Here is a 19649-nt window from a genome sequence, read left to right as displayed (position 1 = left end):
AAACATCGTTATGACATAAAGTGGCCACAAATCTGATCAGCTAATTTTCAGACAGGTTTTTATATAAATGGATCAAGAAGACAAAAAGTGAGTGAATCTTTTTTCCTGAAACTTTCATAATCTCTTTACACAGAGGGGGACACATGTTTATGTATAAAATACATGAACAAGTGGATTTTGCATAATAGGTGACCTTGAATGTAGTGTAGGGAAAATAGGCCCATAGAAAAAGCCTATTAAGGTGACTCAAATGTATTCTGCAAACACTAATGAACAGAATACGTTAAATTGAACCTCCTCTAGTCATAAGTGACTTCTGTATTAGTCTCCTTGGAGTCATGGCTTTAAAATGGGCGGTAAACCCACGGATCATGAAACTGGCACTAGGACCCGGAGGAGCTCTGGACGATGACCCGGCGGCTCCGACTGAAGCTACAAACTGTAGCGGGCAGAGTGACTCACCGAGCCGGGCAGAGGCTGACGGAGCTCCGCTGTGTCTGCGGATAACACGCCTCGCATGTTACAACCATAACTTTTCAATGAATCAACTCAGGGATTATCACCGGAAATAGGCACCCCGACCCGATTTTAAAACATTAAACGACATGGACTCCAAGCGCCAAAGTGGTGAGTAACAGTCTCTCTCTCTTTATAGCATATCTTCGTTTATCGGCGACAAAGAACTACAGTAATAACTTTAAGAAGCCTCCATAAATGGGAAGGCATACATGCACACTTTTGTGGAGATTAATGGTCACAAGCGTGCGAGGCATACAATGTAGGATTAACTACCAAGCCTGTGTTTCCATAGGCTTCTACTTGCCACTTAAAATCACAATCAACAGTAAAACGACGTTGCATATTTTTTATGTAATGTTTTCATAGAACAACTCTGAGGGAAGTTCCTTCAGTCAGTTAACCTGAATCGCCCTCCTCTTGTGTTTATTTTATTTATGTATTGAGAAAATTAATTGTATACCTTTTATTTGATAGTAATGCTGGAGAGAGATATAGGAAATATAAATTGTCTCTTGAAAAAAAGAAATATTAACAACAACTTTTTTTGATAGTGAAATTTAAGAGACACAGGAAATAAGAGAGTAGGGGGATGACCATATATTCTGTATATAATAATGACGTCAACCATGCTCCCGGTTGCTTGTACCGGGAGAGTGATACACCGGGTGGTGCGCTGTGTGAGGATGGAGGAGGTTTCCTCTCTCAGGTAGTGTGATGCAATCTGATACCAACAGAGAAGTGCGCTGCTGGAAGTGAAGCAGCTGAATGGCTCCTCTGTTTAAACTCCTCCAGGCGACATAGCTGCCAACAGGAAGCTGCTTCATGTCACCAGGTGATGGAGCTGGGTCTGAGCTGACAAGGGTTATCTAGCGGAGAACAATTACCATCATAAAAACACTTTTTCATGCTTCAGTAAAACTCCTTTTTAAGTTGCCAACAGGTAATAGGCCAATTATTCAGGCATATTATTAATTCACCCAGAAATCATTTAAGTTCCCTTTTAATATAAGTATACATTGAGGTAAAGGGAGGTTCATGCTTATTTCAGATACAAAATTAAATCAAAGCCTCCAAACGATTTTAATTAAAGAAGGGAAGGTCTCTTCATGTTTGTGATTATCATGTGATGATGATAATGCAGATCATGTTATCTATGGGTGCAGCATTTCAGCATTATTCTCATCACATCAGAGTCATAAGATACATGTGTTGCTAATAACCTCACAATGGCTGTTTTACTTAAGTTTCTCAATAATTCATGACAGTGTGAGCGGACCCTGACACCATCATTAATCAGACATTGTTAAATACAGAATATACCTTACACCTGTTTTTTTTCGTACTGTGACATGTCAAAATGCCATTATGAAGGCCTTTGAAACACTTGGGAATACAGTACACCATTTCTGCAGTGTGTTGTGGCCAAACACTTGTGCATATATGCCCTCACAAAAACAACACTCTTTGGAAATACATTGATAATGGAGTTCGGAGCCAGTATAGCAACTGCTACAGCAAATAGGATAAATGATCAGAAGTTGTAAAAAGTTCTGTGTGTAACGACTGTCACAAGCCTTGACCTCGATAATGGTTCCCTTACATTTCCTTTTCCCTTTCCTCCCCCTCCTCACCCGGTTATCCTCACTCACTCCCTTCCCTCCGTCCACTATCTTTCAGAGTCAGAAAGTCCAGAGCTCTTCCTTGATTCCATTTCAAATCATATTATAGGAAAATGACTTCTTAACTCTGTAAATCCAGAGTGAGCTGTAGTGCAAACCTTCTGCAGTTTGACTTTCTGTGACTGAGATATCTGAGGCAGCAGGTCTATATACATGTTGGTGTTGGTGGAAAATAGGCCGATGTGGTGATAACACTACAAACAGGAAGAACACTGGATCATTGTCCAGCTGACGGTCATGTTATCATCACCACCACCTCACACCTGGGAAACAATGTCAAAAATGGGTTTCTTTTTGTTTATTTAAATCTAACTTTTTGGCCAGAAAGCAAACACTTCACAAAGTGTTTCTTATTTTGACCTTTTGCTTTCTCACATTAACTTAGATACCACTATGAAAGCAAAGCAGGACACTACTGCCACAAGCTAGTTAACTTAGCACAACATCAGCCACGCTGATTCCCAGTATTTGGCATTCTCCACATGTTAATTCACGAGTTTTACTGGTTGACGAGTTTCACTGGTTGACCTATTTTGTTATCTTCTTGCACAGAGCCACCCTTGCCTCTTTTTAATCTATTTGCTTCATCATACTCACTGCAAAAAACATGTTTACCAAAATATCTTAATTTAGCTTGAGACCTTTGATGGTTATGGAGCTTGTTTGTCAGATTTCTCTGTGGTGTGAGGTTTATTAAGAGCGTTGTTTACACCCCTTATCTGCTCAGATCAATCGTAGCCGCACCCGTTTCAAATCACAAAAATCAAACAAGTTCAATATGCACAACCATGTATCCTATTATGTGTGGGGCATCCAGGGAAATCTGAAAACAATATTGAATTAGTATAGATCTTTATGTTTGGGTTCTCTTTTTCAACATCTGTTCCGATTTGAAACATATTTTCGTGTGGTCCAGCCTTAACCAAGACATGTGGCTTCCCCCTGGTCAGTGTAGTGGCTGAATGGCTCCATACCTGGTAAAGCCACAGCACAACAGTCTGGGTTTTAAATTAGACTCATGCTGTGCCACAGTGTCTGCTCCTCTGTTTCCTGTGTCTCCTCACCCTTTACTATCTGATGGAACAGATAAGATACTGAAAGAATGTGAAAAAGAGAGAAGTCGACGTCTCTTTTCCCCCAGCTGTTTCTTTTTAACGATCTTGTCAGTATGGAGGGGACTTCTTAAAGTGTAAGACTGAATGCTCACCCAGGGCGAACATTGACAACATCTTCTGTTGTCACGAAAATATGTCTTACAGGATGCTGAACGTCTGAAGTAGACTTTTGTCTGAGAGGGAGCTGCTGGGGTTGCCAAGACTTGAACTCTGACCTCTGTCTGAAGAGGATGGGTGTCTGGAGAAGGGATGGAGGGAGGCAGACGAGGGACGAAGTTGAAAGGGAGGAGTGGGGGAGTGAAGAAAGGAGTGGAGGAGAGAATGTGGGATCTGGGGGGACCTCAACCTCTGGGAGTGTGGGGGAGGCGGAAGAAGGCGCCTGCTGTTGTGCAAAACAGCAGCTTTATGTACTTTAGAGGCTTGAAATTCTTTAAAAAGGCATGAAAATGTATGTTTGTGTCACATAAGTAAAACCTAAATGTTCCTGTTTCAGATAAGCCATGAATAATCCATGATTCATGTTGCCTCAGGCAGAAAGATTCACGAAGACAACGTTTCATATCAGTTCAATCAGATATATCTAACTTATTCTGAAGGGGAAGAAAAAAAAGGAGGGATGGGAGCGGCAGGGAGGAGGTTAGCCTTGGATCGGTGTAATGTCTGGGAGTCAAAGACCCAGGTTAGGAGGATAAAAGTATATTCTCTCTGTCACCCTGCGGCACGTTAGCATTATGTGGTGAGATAATCAGCAGCAGCAGTCAGTAATAGTAGTTGTTTTGTTTTTTCGGCTGCATCCAAACGCGCTAAATCGGTTCAAATGAGAGTCGCATGGCTCAGGTCTCATGACTGACCTTCCTCAGGAGGGTGTTTGCGGACGCACACAAAAATGTGGGTCAAACACTTTTTCCAAGGTACTCTTGTGACTGTGTGTGTGTGTGTGTGTGTGTGTGTGTGTGTGTGTGTGTGTGTGTGTGTGTGTGTGTGTGTGTGTGTGTGTGTGTGTGTGTGTGTGTGTGTGTGTGTGTGTGTGTGTGTGTGTGTGTGTGTGTGTGTGTGTGTGTGTGTGTGTGTGTGTGTGTGTGTGTGTGTGTGTGTGTGTGTGTGTGTGTGTGTGTGTGTGTGTGTGTGTGTGTGTGTGTGTGTGTGTGTGTGTGTGTGTGTGTGTGTGTGTGTGTGTGTGTGTGTGTGTGTGTGTGTGTGTGTGTGTGTGTGTGTGTGTGTGTGTGTGTGTGTGTGTGTGTGTGTGTGTGTGTGTGTGTGTGTGTGTGTGTGTGTGTGTGTGTGTGTGTGTGTGTGTGTGTGTGTGTGTGTGTGTGTGTGTGTGTGTGTGTGTGTGTGTGCCAGTAGCGAATTTGAAGAGGATATCTGTGCTGTGTGTGTGTTTGAGCGTGTGTGTGTGGAATGGTGGGGTTACAAAGCTCCCTCTGTGGGTGAGAGCGACCACAAGCCTCCAGAACAGCTGATTCTCAGGCTCTGAACCCTCCGGTCCCCCAAGAGGGAGAGGGAGAAAGAGGGAGAGAGAATTGAATGCACTGCCTTGATTGTAAAGTTAGACATCAGGAAACAGAAAACAGACCAAAGGCATGGGCCCACTGCTGGCTTTGTTTACTCTGAGATTGATTACATCGAATCTGGTGTTTTTCCAGCCTGTGGTGCAACATTTCCGAGATAAGGAAGGTACAATAGATCAATAGAGAAACGTCTTCTTCAACTGCTTATTCAATAGATAACAAAACAAACTGAGGGTGGTGACAAAAAAGCAAAAGGGGAACCGAGATGGAGTTTTAAAAACAGCAGAGGACGTCGTCGGGACAGAATGAGAAACAGCGGGATGGAGAGAAATGGAAAAGGAAGGGGGGGGGAGAGAGAGAGGAGGGGAGACATGCAGTGGGATGGAGGAGAGAGTCAAGATCAGGAAGGAGTGGAAAGACACTTCTGTCGACAAGCTAAGACAGGAAACCACAGCTGCTGGTCGAGAAATACTACACACACACACCCGCACACACACACACACACACACTCACACACAGCTGCTAGAGATTTATCCTTTAACCCCGAATGCCCATGTATCGAGGCGATGCAGCTGTGTTGCACCACGCCCCTCTTGGACTGTTTGTGTTAGTTCCTGTTTTGTTTTTTGTTGGACTTTCTGTCAGTGTATTGTTGGCTTTGGTCTGGCGGAGCATTGTGGTCGTCTAATTTTGACTCCTGTGGAGACAATAGAGTATTGTCAGACTGGGGGGGGGGGTGCGGTGGAAGAGGCTGTGAGGCCTTTTGTCTCACTCTCTCTGTCCTCACTGCGGTTAAAGAAAGAGAGTTTGGATCTTATTTTTAACTTAACCATGTAACACTTTTCTTTTCCAATGGATTGCACATTTATCAGTATGTTCAAACATCTGATTCGTCAAAAGTGAGGAAGTCAGGCATTTTAGAAAACAATCAAAAATGATCTTATATATCACTTCATATTGTGCTTTCAGAGTTTATTCAGACTGTCAGAAGAATACAAGTCCAAAAGACTTAAAAAAGGATGTACATTACTTTTTTTTATTGGACATTATGGAAAACAGTTTTCAATGGTACCTCCCATGCTGAGGTTCCAGCGTCCCTGAAAGCCCTGTTAGCCTTATTTGTTCTTTCAGTGAAACAGCATTGTATATTTTTACAATTTGAATGCCAAAAATGACAAATATTTAATGTTTCCCTAAAACATTTTCCTTGGCAGTGTGGAAGAAGCCACTTAAAGAGCATGTGGGCCATGGTGGGACATATAACTTTCCACCGAAACCCAAAGTGAAATGAAATAATTCTAGGGTTAGCAGTTCTTAACGTCAGAAGGATCCACTCTATCTGTTCACTAGCCATTAAAATGCTTTATCATATGAAAGTAGCCCATGTCCAATATGAAGTTAAAGGTCAGTTCATTACCGTGGTGAAGCACTAGAGCTGTGTGCATGTCATTAGTGTCACACGTCTGTGTGTTAGCCTCAGTACTACGGTTTTTCCCCCTTTTTTTTAATCTCTAGTTGAACTACAGATTTTCCTCTTTACTTTGGCTCCGTTTCCTTAAGGGAAGGAAGCTTTCAGCCCCCTCCTCCTCACCTCCTTTTTCTCTCTGGCTCCTCTCTTAGCAGGCAGGATGTGTAACTAAGAGTGTAGGTCTTTTAGAACAATGTCAAGGTTAAATCACACACACTGACACACAGGATGTCAGCGTTGAACATAAATCGATTATTTGTCAAGAGAAAAGATTGAAATGTCCAAAATGTATGATTTAAATCTATGGTGGTGCAAGGACAAGGGAGCAGACTTACTAGTACTGGGAAAGACTGAGGAAGACAAAATGAATAGGGCGATGTTTTAGGATGTCAACTGTATCCTCAGCTGTTGGGACAGGCAGTGAGCCGAGACCCCCACCCCCTCACCACCAGCTCACACTTGCCTGTTTGGCCTTGCATGCGTGTGTAAAAGTGACATTTGATGCACTTGCGGTCATAGCTTAAGAATTGTAGCCATGTTAAGAGTGTGCAGTGGGCTTTATATGGTGGTGCTCGACTCATTACATTACATGTCACTTGTTAGTCGCTTTTATCCAAAGCGACTTACATACTCAATACTGTGGACAATCCCCACAGGAGCACTTTGGGGTGAAGTGTCTTGCCCAGGGACACAACGACATGCTGACTGCAGTGGGGTTTGAACCTGTGAGCCCCTGATCCCAACACCAACGCACAACCCACTGCACCCCCCCCCCCCTCTGCTAACATAATATAATGGTGTTCTTTTGTGTGTTTTAGTGGTGATGGAGCGACTAGTGAGCGAGCTGGGCTCTCTGTTGAAGATGCTGGACCACGAGACGGTCAGTCCTGCCACTGCCGAAAAAATGGCCTCCGTACGCAACATCATGGAATCCATGCCGCTACCAGGTATAAAATAAGTCGCTGATGCACGGGGAAAGGTTTATGTGACATCTCTGATCTTAATTTCTTACCATAGGCGGTTTTAGGATGTCACCTTCTGAACAAAAATACAACCCATCCTGTTCTAAGCACCAGAAAAACGATTTGAGTGAGGAACTCTTATCAGTTCTCCCTGGTTATTGAAAAACAAGTATATAAGCTTCTGAATACACAATTTCAATCAATTTGAAATGCAACATATGTTTCTTATGAAGTACACCACATTCAGGCCTGTTCAATACAATCAAAGTAATTTAAAACTCTTTATTAAGAGAACATTGCTAATACTGTTTATGAGGCTATTAGTGGAGTGTGTTTGGGAAAACGTCAAAGACAAAGTATATCTCTCTTATTACTTGATACAGTGTGTGTGAGTAGGCTCAAACACGAGTATTGGTGAGTATGAAGACTATTTTCTTCCCTCTTTATCTGTTTATTATCATATGTATTCCTCCAGTATTAGATTCCTTGTGATGCGATCCTATCACACTCACAAACATTGCTAAAGCCGTCCTTAATATAGCCTAAATCCGCCCGGTTGTCACCTTGTAAGTGACAATCCACTTTAAACTTTATTCATTGGCTCCCAAGTAAACATTTGGCATGACAAACAGCAACTCTCACATATGTGTTTATATGGTTAATTTTGTTGAACACAAAGCATGAAATAACTGTTTTTCCTAAATATTTGTTTTATTGTTGTTTCCATGGGCCTGAATTGAATCTTCTCACATCAGTAAGTTAGGAGCATAACTTACTTTCAAGCTGCTGTAGGTTTGACACTTCAAAGCTACATAATGTCATTTTAGAAGAAGAATTCGGGTGCTTTCTCTTTTACCCTGCCTCACATGAACCCAGACTGACTCTAACAGCCAAAGCATTTCTCAGCTTAGCACTTTGTTCAAGGACACTCACTACAACAGGGTTTATGATGACAGAGGCGGAGCATTTCCTATCTTACTCATCTTTTTGCAACGGGACAGCCCTCCTGCTTGCACCAGCAATACTGCAAATCCACAACACTGCATAAGACACAGAACAGTAATTGTATTGCATTTAGAAAAGCATGCACACGGACCTTGAATCTTCCTGCGGTGTTTACAGTAGATCCTTGTTTATCTATGAGACGTACAGTAGGATGTCCGAGAGGATGAAAGGATTAAGGTAAGAGGATAAAGAGAGGATAATGAGAGGAGGTCAGGGTGAGGAGAAATGCAAAACATCCTGGTAGGTATTGCACAAGTCCTCACAGTCACTCTTCAGGTGTTTACACATGTTGGCATATTCCACTTAAATTCAGCTTTTTACAACTTTGGGGATTCATTTCTTACGCTGATTCAATAACACTCCCAGGAAATCAGCGTGTTATTGCAAACTTTTCCACAAATATTCTTCAGTTATCTAGCAAAAATACTTACAAGCTCCAACCTGCCTCTCTTGTTGTCTGAAGTAATATGTGCAAACATGCAGATTTCTCAGTATTTATCCTCGCCGTGCACTCTGTTGCCTTTTTCTTCTGTCTCTGTACACTGTGCTAATCCTGCCTCTCATGACCCGAGCGGCCACCACAATCCTCACCCTAACTTTGATCCTATTTCTAAACACTCATTTATGTTTCCCACAGTCAACGGATCAGACGTCTACATGAACAGCTGTCTCTATGGCAACGGCACCAGCTTTGTGGAGTCTCTGTTTGATGGTTTTGGTGAGAAGAAATGTGACTTCAAATCATCAAAGTGTATAATATTTTAACATGTATTATGACTCTATATTGTATTATATCCACTATATTCCTATATGTATTTACTATATGTGTTTATAATTACAGACTGTGATTTGCACATGCTCAGTGCCTCTCCAGTGGAGCAGAAAGAGCTGAAAGAGCAGAAAGAAGAAGAGGAGAAGCCTCTGATAGACCCTGATAAATCTGTAAGTCATTCACAGTAAAGTCGGGCAATATAATTGTATTATATCAATCAGTCAAGCCAAGGCTTCTGTCAAATAGTTTTTTTTCTAGCTTTACAACTGAGTAAAAATGACCTTGAAGTATTAAAAGCTGGTTCGAGTTCTCTATATGCTTAGGAAAGGTGCTTCAATGTTCCCTTTCTTAGCGCCTTAAGCATAGGGAACACTCCATCCTTTATGGTAAATAGACTGTATTTATTTAGTGCTTTATCCAGTTTGAACGACCCCTCAAACTGCTTTACATTCACTGCTCATCTTTCACCCATTCACACCTCCTTCATACAGATATTGCTCAGGGAAGCTAGCATTCATACACACTCACACTGTTAGCCATGCCATAGGGAGCAATTCAGGGTTTAGTATCTTGCTCAAGGATACATCAACAATTAAAGCGACTCAGCAAACCTGTGTTTCATAATTATGTAGCCTATAAACAACCTCACACTTTGTTAACACAATGGTTGTTTTTTATTTGTCTCTGTTACTTTAACTTTGGTTATCTTTCACCTCAGACACCGACTGACACGCCTCCTCCAGTGCCAATCACACCCCTTCCTGATGACTACTATGAAGAGGCAGTCCCTCTAAATCCTGGAACCACGCCTCAGTACATTACCAACAGCGTCAACAGTTCAGTAAACAATCTCCTGACACAGATCTGCTCACTTATGATTAAATATAACCAACAGAATTATTAAAAGGTTCCTTTTATCTAAACTCACAATTTCTACTGTTCTCCTGCAGCCTCTATACACTCTGTGGAGGATGCCTACTATGAAGATGCAGACAATAACTACCCCATCACCAGGATTAACGGACCGCCCAAAAACTCCTGTATGTTTTTTCTCTCTTGCACTTACAATTCCAATTCACAAATGAAAACGTCGGCATGTTTTGATAATCTAGTATTAAGAGAACCAGACATTGTTCTAAAAATGAATCTTTTATGTTATTTTTTGATGCTCAGACAATGACTCCGATGCTCTGAGCAGCTCCTACGAGTCTTACGAAGAAGACGAAGACGAGGCCAAAGGGCGGGAACAAGCTCAGAGATGGACGGCTGAGGAGAGCACAGAAGGACCCGTCAGAGACTGCCGCATCTGTGCCTTCCTACTGCGGAAGAAACGCTTCGGCCAGTGGACCAAACAGCTGATCGTTGTGCGAGACAATAAACTGCAGGTTAATAGAGATCTTTATGGCTGTTTATTTCCATTTTCAAACTAAAGGATGTAATGTATATCAGGTGTTAATCAGTGTGTATTGAGAGTAGACATCGTGACAAATAACCTGTACATTGTTCTATCCTATCGTTGATCTTCTTCATATATATATCCTTTAGTTAACCAGGTAAAAGAACTCATTGAGATTAAAATCTCTTTTACAAGAGTGACCTGGCCAAGAAGGGCAGCATGAACAAAGTTACAACAGACAAAACACAGACAAACACAGAGTGCCACAGTGACGCGTCCTAAAACCCGGAAGTAAGTTAGCATTTTACCACTTCCGGTTCCTTTGACAAAAAACAATGCGATTTCTCCATAGGATTTTGGAAAATAGCTCGAAATAAGGTCTGTGGTTGACACAAATTGAAGAGACGGATCACGTTTTGTTCAGCCGGATAATCTCCACATGTCTACCCTACTTTTATAATATTCGAATCATAAATCTAATCGATAGATTTATGATCGATAGAAATTGCATTGTTTTTTGTCAAAGGAACCGGAAGGAGTTTACTTCCGGGTTTTAGGACGCCTCACTGTGGCACTCACAAATAAAATGGCACATTAGCCCGTCAATATGCAAAATAAAAGAAACTATTACAAATCATTAAAAACTTCAGGCTCAAACATAACATTATATTTATACATTAAGTATTTATAATATAATGGCATGTGACCAAACTGGAGAGATATTACCCAGGCATCCATAGATGTGTTTTGAAAAAGTGATGAAAGAGTGTTAACAATAGGAATATAAAACCATATTATGCATAGTTAGAAAGACTCGCATTACATTACATATCATTTAGCTGACGCTTTTATCCAAAGCGACTTACAATAAGTGCAAAAAAGGAAAGGAAATGCTTTTGTTTTCTGGTCTGGTTTTCAAACGTTCCATTTCCGTATCAAAGTCAAATAGCATCCAAGGAAACATCTTAGTCATTTTTGGTGACTTGTGTTGTCTCACTATTTTCATTGAACTAGTCATATCTTACACTGCACTGTAACTTTTATTCATATATTTCGTCTTTTAATGTTTGTTTTCTTATCTTTGCTTTTTAATGACTGTTTTTAAATGCCATTTTCTTAATGTCTTTCATTTTTGTAAACCACTTTGAATTGCCTTGTGTTGAAAGCAGCTATATAAATAAACTTGCCTTGCCTTTGTCTCTTTGACAGTGTTTTAAGAGCATCAAAGAGAGCACCCCCCACACAGAGCTCCCGCTGAATCTGTGCAACGTCATCTACGTCCCGAAGGAAGGCCGGAAGAAGAGACACGAGCTGCGCTTCTCGCTGCCCGGAGGCGAAGCTCTAGTTCTGGCTGTTCAGAGTAAAGAGCAGGCCCAGAGGTGGCTCAAGGTGCTTTACATCACAGGGCTGAGACACGGGGGGGGGGGGGGCTGAGGGGGGAACAAAAGGTTTTTAATGTGAAGATTTTCTTTCTTTCTAAAACAAGGTGGTGCAAGATGTGGGGAGCCAATGTAGCAACACTGAAGCACTGGATGGATCCACTTCTCCTATTATACAAAGGAAGTTGGAGATCGACAAGGTGTGTGTGTGCTTGTGTCTTTGTTTCTCTTCAGTATTTCCTTTCTGTTTTCCTGTGTATGTCACAAGATAAACCAGACACAAATGTTTTCCCCAGATGTGTCTGCCTAACAGTTGCCTCTCACAATGTCTGAGTTTAACTCTACTGTACTATCTTTTTCTTCATTTACTGTTTCATTCTGAATATACACTCTAGTTTTTTTACATTTCAATATTGCTGAGATCACCCCTTCAGCCCACGCATGACACAACTGTTCCTTTGCCTCCCAGTTATAGTAAGTGAGGTGACATTATTGCGGTTGCTGAGCTGGCCACTTTTCAAAGAGCTTCAAACCCTCAACAAAGTTTTGGCAGGCAGCACAGAGAGAGAGCCAATGGGCTAAAAGCATGGTGACATGGCAGTTACACCCCATGTTGGCAGGATAGTTTTCCAAAGTAAATACAACCTTTTTCAATGATACTCTGTGTCCTTTTTGTTGACACTACATGATCAGCTAAAGGACAGAAGGGTTTGTTCAAATAGGTTAGATATATCTGTTAATAAGTAACAGTCCTGTCTTCTTCTTTAACAAGAATACATCATTATTAATTATACTTTCTCTGCAGGTGCTACAGTGTGAGCGGCAGGCGTCAGACTCAGACAGCGGGCCAATAGCAGAACAGCAGCTCACTGCACATGGAGCAGGGCGGGACAGCATCGATTCACTCAGTAGGTTAACCTTTATAATATGCCAGCAATTATTGTAACTATCTGCTCTTTTTTTTAAATGTCGCTTTAGTAAAACAAGCTCAATAAAATGGAATGGGCCCCTCTGTTATGATTGGTCAACTGATTAGAGATGTCCCGCCCCTTAGCCAATCACTTACAATGTGTCGGAACGCTAGCCAATAGAAGCGCAAGTGTCAGGTAGTGAAGTCACTATGTCGCAGAAGTAAACAAAGGACTATAATCAAGGAATCATTTGAGGAATGGGGGGAGTGTTGGAGAAAAACTCCCTCTGGAGGAAATGGTTGTGTTTTATGATTTTCCAAAAATAACTTTAACAGTAATACATATTTAATGATTTTTCCTATGACGTCTTGAGGCAGACTTTTACTGTAGGAAAAGCGCTATTAATAGAATTGGTTGCACCATATTCTAACCTATACATTAAACAACGCCTGGATCCTTACATTTTATTGGAGGAAGTGAAGGCCTCGCTTTCCGAAAATGTCGTTACTTTCACAGTCTTGACCTCAACTCCACACTCAACGAAGGCACACACTCAAACACACACACACACATCCTTTTAAGATACTGATCTAAAGAACATGCACTATTTTTGTTCATACATCCACAAGATCAGGAAGCGTAAAGCAGGGCATCCGTGATGTTGGGTCAGTATATGGGTCAAACACAGTCCTGTTGTTTCAGTGTTGTTACAACATGTTTACTGTTTGAGCGGCTCTGAACCTAAAGAGACATGAGAGAGAGGGAGAAACAGGAAGTGAGGCGCAAACAGATATGATATCCTTCCTGTACTTTTCCTGTGATTGTCTCCCAGTGACATCACAGGATATGGGGCGGACACGGCGCTGCAACACCTGGTACACGCGGTATGACCCCGCAAACACAATACATAAAATACTTCTCTGAATACAATGTGTTATTGTGGAATACCACAATGAGTGAGGACTTGTCCCTTAGTTCATTCCATTTGAGTGTTTTAATGTAACTTTTGTGTATTATTTGTATTAGACCGTTTTATTGGCACTGCTTATGTGACGATAACACAGACATATAGTATACGAGTGAGGAAACATTCTAAGATACCCCTCCATGATGCTGTATTTGTGTGTGTCTATCAATATTTTCTCAACGAATAAACCTAATTTCCTCCAGGATAATAAATGTATTTCTTGTTCTGATATATCAAGCGCTCCTCGCCTCTATGTCCACATTGTCAGCTCCAGCACAATCTGACCAGGGTGTGTTTGATTTCAGACAGGGGGAAGCGCGGTCCGTTCTCAGAGCTGACGGGGTCCATGAGCCGGGCAGCAGGGAAGAAAATCAATCGGATCATCACTTTCTCCAAAAAGAAACCTCCTTTACCGGGAGATCCACCGTCATTTATTGTTCACCATGACAACCCACGCTCTGGTGAGGACACAAACTGATCAAGAGGCTGTTTGGTTGATTTCATTTTTGGCTAGTTTGTGAATTGCTTATTTAAAGGACTGTTTATTATTATATAAATTGCGTAAGTATGTGTAGTTTTACGTCAGTTTGGTTCAAAACGAATGGATTCAGATAATAACAAATCTGAGATAGGCACGCAAAACACTTGAAAACGCTGTAAAAATGATTTCATATTTCCTTACTGTTTTCTTTTGAAGAACTCAAATACATTTGTTTGACCTTTATGTATTCTTAATGAGATGCAATGCGCCCTCAGGAGTGGGCCAAGTTAAAATCCTGAAAAAAAGGTTTATAGGACAAACACAGACAAGTAACAAAACACATCATATTAATAATTTGGAAAGATGAAGCCACTTAACATGCGTGCCATCTTTTTGTTAATGTCACATCCCCCCCTCTCCTCTCTCTCTGCAGGCTTCCTCAGTGTGTGTCTGAGCGGCTCTTGGAAGGAGCTTTGGTGTGTTGTCCGAGGAGGGAACCTGTACCTGCAGAAAGACCCCGGGGACCAGCGGCCCGCGGTCATCGTGGTGCCGCTCAAAGGTGCAGAGGTGCTGACAGGAAGCCTCGGCCCCAAACATCCCTTCTCCTTCTGCATCCTGCAAGCGGGCATCGAACTAGCATCCATGGAGGTACTAGAATCTAGATGGATGGGTTTTCTATTCATATCATTAGGGACACAGATGAGGCAGAAAGTGAACCTGTGCAGGGAGACACACATAGGAAAACTGAGTATCTTTGTGTGTGTGTGTGTCCATCAGACCAGCTGCTCAGAGGACCTGGGCCGCTGGCTGGGTGTGTTGTTTGCAGAGACCGGCAGCACCACTCTCCCTGAGGAGCTGCACTATGACTACATCGACGTGGACACACTCACCGACATCCGGCACGCGGCTAGAAACTCCTTCTTGTGAGTCACTTCCTACAGAATACGTTTACAATGTTTGCACACATATTCCTCTTCAGTTGTCTGACTCTTATCGTGGGCTTTAAAGGTATTATACTGTTTTTCATCAATATATTACAGGTCTCAGATATATACAAAACATGTCTCTGAAGTGTTTGGCGGAAATACCAAACAGAGCACCCATTGCAGCATCCCATAATCCCCTCTGTTTCAGCCCTGTTTCAAAAGTGCTGATTCTCTGTCTGTTACTTTAGCTGAAAATAAGGAGCCCCTCCCCACGCCCCTCTGAGAGATATTTGGTTAAAAAGAACATAATGGTGCTCTAGAGGAGATTCAGGTGATAACGGGGGGGGGGGGGGTTACCTTGGTTGGTTATTGGCTAATTGTTACACAAGCCAAAAAATCGTTGTGACATCATAAAGTGGCCAAAATCTACGGAAGAGGATTAGGGCCACATTAAAAAAAAATTCCGGAGGATTTGAAAAAAAACATAATTTTGTTTTGGGAGAAAAATAATTCTGACTTTAAAGTTAGATTTCAGAATTCTGAAAGTAAAGTCAGAATTCTGACTTTTTTCTCCCAAAAAAAATGTATCGGCTCATTTTCAGACAGGTTTTTATATAAAATGAATCGGGACAAAAAGTGAGAGAATCTTTTTTCCTGAAACTTTCAGAATCTCTTTGCACAGAGGGGACACATGTTTATGTATAACAGACATGAAAAAGTGGATTTTGCACAATAGGTGACCTTTAATGCTGAACAACATCTGTGTCTATCTGTTTTTTCCTCCCAGGTGGGCCACAGCTACTTCCTCCAGCAGTGCTTCCACGGACTCCAGAACATATGATGATGTCTATGAAAGCGTTGCGGTGAGGAGAAATGATGTGAAAGAATGATAAAAACCAATATCATTAAACATGGAGAAGCTTAATCTGCCTCTCAGCTTCAGTTTCCAATAAAACATGAGAAAATTACACACACATCTTCATGTATGGCATTTGCTGTGCAGTTATTGTTTAAAAAACACATAAAAGGTTCTGGAAATATAATTTAAAAAATCTATTTGTGTTTGTCCTACAGCAGGAAGATGTTGATAGCAGGATTGTAAACGTGAGACGCCATGCCTCATTCTCCAGCAGGGACTCTGATAAAACTGAACAACAGGCCGCCGTAAAGAGGCACGCTTCCAGTGAGTCTCCTTTTGTTTAATATTACAGAAAATGTTACATCTGCTTCTCCTAAACATGATAGTGGTGAAAAATGAATAGTTAACCAGCTTAATAACATGTTTTGTTATGGTGTATCAGCACCAGCATGCTCTGTAATATCCTGCCATGTGTTCTGTTAGATGTAAACCACTATGCGCGGTACGGGAAGACGCGTGCAGAGGAGGACGCCAGGCGCTACCTGACTCAGAAAGAAGAGCTGGAGAAGCAAAAGGAAGAGCTCAGAAATGAGCTGGTGGCCCTCCGCAGGGAGAAGAAGGAGATGAAGGAGGAGATGAAGAGTGTTACAGGTCAGAGACCAATCACACATGCGGCCTGTTAGAACTTCAGCTTGGCAACAGTACTAACTAATGAGCTTTTTTGTGTGTGTGTGTGTGTGTGTGTGTGTGTGTGTGTGTGTGTGTGTGTGTGTGTGTGTGTGTGTGTGTGTGTGTGTGTGTGTGTGTGTGTGTGTGTGTGTGTGTGTGTGTGTGTGTGTGTGTGTGTGTGTGGTGTGTGTGTGTGTGTGTGTGTGTGTGTGTGTGTGTGTGTGTGTGTGTGTGTGTGTGTGTGTGTGTGTGTGTGTGTGTGTGTGTGTGTGGTGTGTGTGTGTGTGTGTGTGTGTGTGTGTGTGTGTGTGTGTGTGTGTGTGTGTGTGTGTGTGTGTGTGTGTGTGTGTGTGTGTGTGTGTGTGTGTGTGTGTGTGTGTGTGTGTGTGTGTGTGTGTGTGTGTGTGTGTGTGTGTGTGTGTGTGTAGGTCAAGCTGTGCGGTTAGCCAAGCTTGAGGCGCTGTGTAAACAGAGAGAGGAAGAGAGGGTGGAGCTGGAGCTCAAACTGACGGAGGTGAAAGAAAACCTGAAGAAGTCTCTGGCCAGAGGATCGATGAGTCCGCCCACGACCCCCAAGATGACCCCAAAGGTCGGCTCTTACAGCAGTGATGCTGTCCAGTGTCAATCGTTTAGAAAACTGTAAACTGTGAAGAGAAACCCATTTCCATTCTTTAATCATTTGTAAATACCCTGTTATTTGGTGGATGCCAGATTCTTGCAATTCTGTTATGTTGTAGACATGTGTCCGATCAGTGATTTTTTTATGACTAAAAGTATAGAAAAGTTGGACATTTTGGGGTGTAAGATTATTCCCAGTCTTGAATAGAGCCAGATGAGAATATTGACACCACCCTTATGTCTACAGCTACAGCCAGCAGCAAAATTAGCTTTCCAGCATCTCAAAAGTCACAAGTTACAAGTTAAGTTACAAATCTACAAGTTGTGTATTTACAGTGAATTATATTATTATATAATTATATATATTATAGACTTTGTTTTACCTGTGGCCAGTCACCTGTTGGCCAAGAAAGTGAAATAACTCTATTTCCTAAAATCTGAATCTTTTCCATATAATGAATAAAATGTGATATGTGTTTGTGTGAACAGGCCCAGGGCAATAGGGTTGAAAAGGTTTACAATGAGAGCGTGCCGATCAACGCAGCAACTGAGCTTCGTAAACGTCCTGCGACTGTTTACGCCTCGTCCAGGGGGAACGTCATGCAGAAAGCAAAGGTTGTGTGTGTGTGTGTGTGTGTGTGTGTGTGTGTGTGTGTGTGTGTGTGTGTGTGTGTGTGTGTGTGTGTGTGTGTGTGTGTGTGTGTGTGTGTGTGTGTGTGTGTGTGTGTGTGTGTGTGTGTGTGTGTGTGTGTGTGTGTGTGTGTGTGTGTGTGTGTGTGTGGTGTGTGTGTGTGTGTGTGTGTGTGTGTGTGTGTTGGTGTGTGTGTGTGTGTGTGTGTGTGTGTGTGTGTGGTGTGTGTGTGTGTGTGTGTGTGTGTGTGTGTGTGTGTGTGTGTGTGTGTGTGTGTGTGTGTGTGTGTGGTGTGTGTGTGTGTGTGTGTGTGTGTGTGTGTGTGTGTGTGACACTTTTTCTTCACCCTTGAAGAAAAAGTTTTAAATTTCCTTTTGAATATTTGGATAATTTTCCTGACTCATTGTTTCCAGGAGTGGGAGTCAAAGAAGGGGACCTAGACTCATCATACATTAATCGACAGATGGATTAATGGAGAGAAAAACCGAGTTGTGACAGGAGGATGTGTAAGAGAAGAAACGGATGAAGATAAATGGCACGGAGAAGAAGAAGAAAGAGGGGAGAGGACAGACTCTGACACAATCTTCCCTTCTCTCTTTCAAGAAAAAGAGGAATATTTGTAGTACTGGCAGCTGTCTCAACCACTGTAAATAGGACTTTACTCATACCAGTACAGTGTTAATGTGGACCCCTATGAACATGATACATGTTTGTGTGAGTTTGCATGTGTGTTTACATTTGCACAGGGCTGCAGAAAGAGAAAATGTGATTATTTCATAGAAACACATCACAAAGGGAGAGTGTAGTTCATCGACACTGAGTTCAGTTACAGGCAAAACTTCCACTGATGTTATTCCTGTTTTGTAAGATACTTGTAAATGTAAAGTGAAACAAAACAAACCTAAAGAAATTATTATAATTATTACTTTAAGTTATCTTTATTAGTAAGAGAACAGTTTTATTTAAACCATTAGGAAAGCATATTGAGTATGACACTGTTCCTGAAACAAATGACTAAATGTTTATTACTGCAATGTGAAACTATTGGTTTTTAACCATTGTATGTGTATTTTTCATATTTGCCTTTAGCACTTTATCATGTGGTTGTGATATCACAAATGTTTTGTAAATTAGAATTAGCCCCCAACTTCAGAATAGTAAGGACAAATGCCTGTGTCTGATTTCATCACAGCAATATGAACAAACACACATGTTGGAGTAAATGATCACTTTATCAAGAAACTGTCTGCTGGGTTTATTTTTACTTTGTGTCTGTCTGGTGCTTTGTCCCATATAAGTTCACTGCAAGACACCGACAACACAATCACAACTTGTGCCATAAGTTCCATCTAGTGGCGAAATACATTTATACCACTTACAATTAATATAATTTACATTTTTGTACTGACAATGAAACAATACCTCGAAACGTTAAAATCTACTTTTTCGGATATATTGTTGGGACTTCTTCACATCATCCACCATTAGTTTAGATCTTTGTTTGTTACTTTATTTCACTCTTATGCATTGTGAATGACAACACACCATAATATCAAGTGTTTCATTACAGCCATAATAGAAGTGTCTATGCTTCATATAAATATGTAATTCCCATTATTAAAGTATCGTTTATTTAATTAAACTCTAATTTAATTATGTAGTAGGCCTACTGAGTAGAGCAGGGGTGGCCAACCCGCGGCTCTCGAGCCGCATGCGGCTCTTTGCCTAGTTTCATGCGGCTCTTCAGTTCATATCGAATTTTATGTGTGAGTTTTGGGGAG

At 41.6% G+C, this 19649-nt stretch overlaps 1 protein-coding gene across 3 annotated transcripts; it reads left to right on the top strand.

Moving 5' to 3' along the window:
* Positions 1 to 429: 429 nt before the first annotated feature.
* On the top strand, positions 430 to 19110 carry LOC117540101 (actin filament-associated protein 1-like 1). 3 transcript variants are annotated; one of them, XM_034206593.1, is made up of 19 exons: positions 430 to 627; positions 7111 to 7239; positions 8897 to 8977; positions 9101 to 9201; positions 9750 to 9867; positions 9982 to 10071; positions 10205 to 10416; positions 11637 to 11816; positions 11914 to 12006; positions 12612 to 12714; positions 13990 to 14145; positions 14599 to 14813; positions 14943 to 15088; positions 15879 to 15954; positions 16166 to 16274; positions 16434 to 16601; positions 17048 to 17208; positions 17727 to 17852; positions 18282 to 19110. In XM_034206593.1, exons 1-19 carry the CDS (start codon positions 606 to 608, stop codon positions 18306 to 18308), a joined length of 2313 nt encoding a protein of 770 aa, XP_034062484.1. In that variant the 5' UTR covers positions 430 to 605; the 3' UTR covers positions 18309 to 19110. The 3 variants fall into 3 exon arrangements, with proteins under 3 accessions (XP_034062484.1, XP_034062483.1, XP_034062485.1); XM_034206592.1 differs by lacking the exon at positions 430 to 627 and adding an exon at positions 3927 to 4224; XM_034206594.1 differs by lacking the exon at positions 430 to 627 and adding an exon at positions 6999 to 7017.
* The last annotated feature ends 539 nt before the right edge of the window (positions 19111 to 19649 follow it).

This window comes from Gymnodraco acuticeps, unplaced genomic scaffold (assembly GCF_902827175.1).
Source record: "Gymnodraco acuticeps unplaced genomic scaffold, fGymAcu1.1, whole genome shotgun sequence".
NCBI classification, from domain to species: Eukaryota; Metazoa; Chordata; class Actinopteri; order Perciformes; family Bathydraconidae; genus Gymnodraco; species Gymnodraco acuticeps.
The sequence above is the reverse complement of the archived record's forward strand: the minus strand, read 5'-3'. Positions and strand labels throughout refer to the sequence as shown.

What these genes read in the sequence shown, in the direction of transcription:
- LOC117540101 (XM_034206592.1), top strand. Translation starts at nt 4,200, where the DNA reads ATGTGGGTCAAACACTTTTTCCAAG. An exon ending in GGACAGCATCGATTCACTCA is followed by an intron (nt 12,715 to 13,989) that starts GTAGGTTAACCT and finishes GTTTGATTTCAG; the next exon opens with ACAGGGGGAAGCGCGGTCCG. An exon ending in GGAGATGAAGAGTGTTACAG is followed by an intron (nt 16,602 to 17,047) that starts GTCAGAGACCAA and finishes GTGTGTGTGTAG; the next exon opens with GTCAAGCTGTGCGGTTAGCC.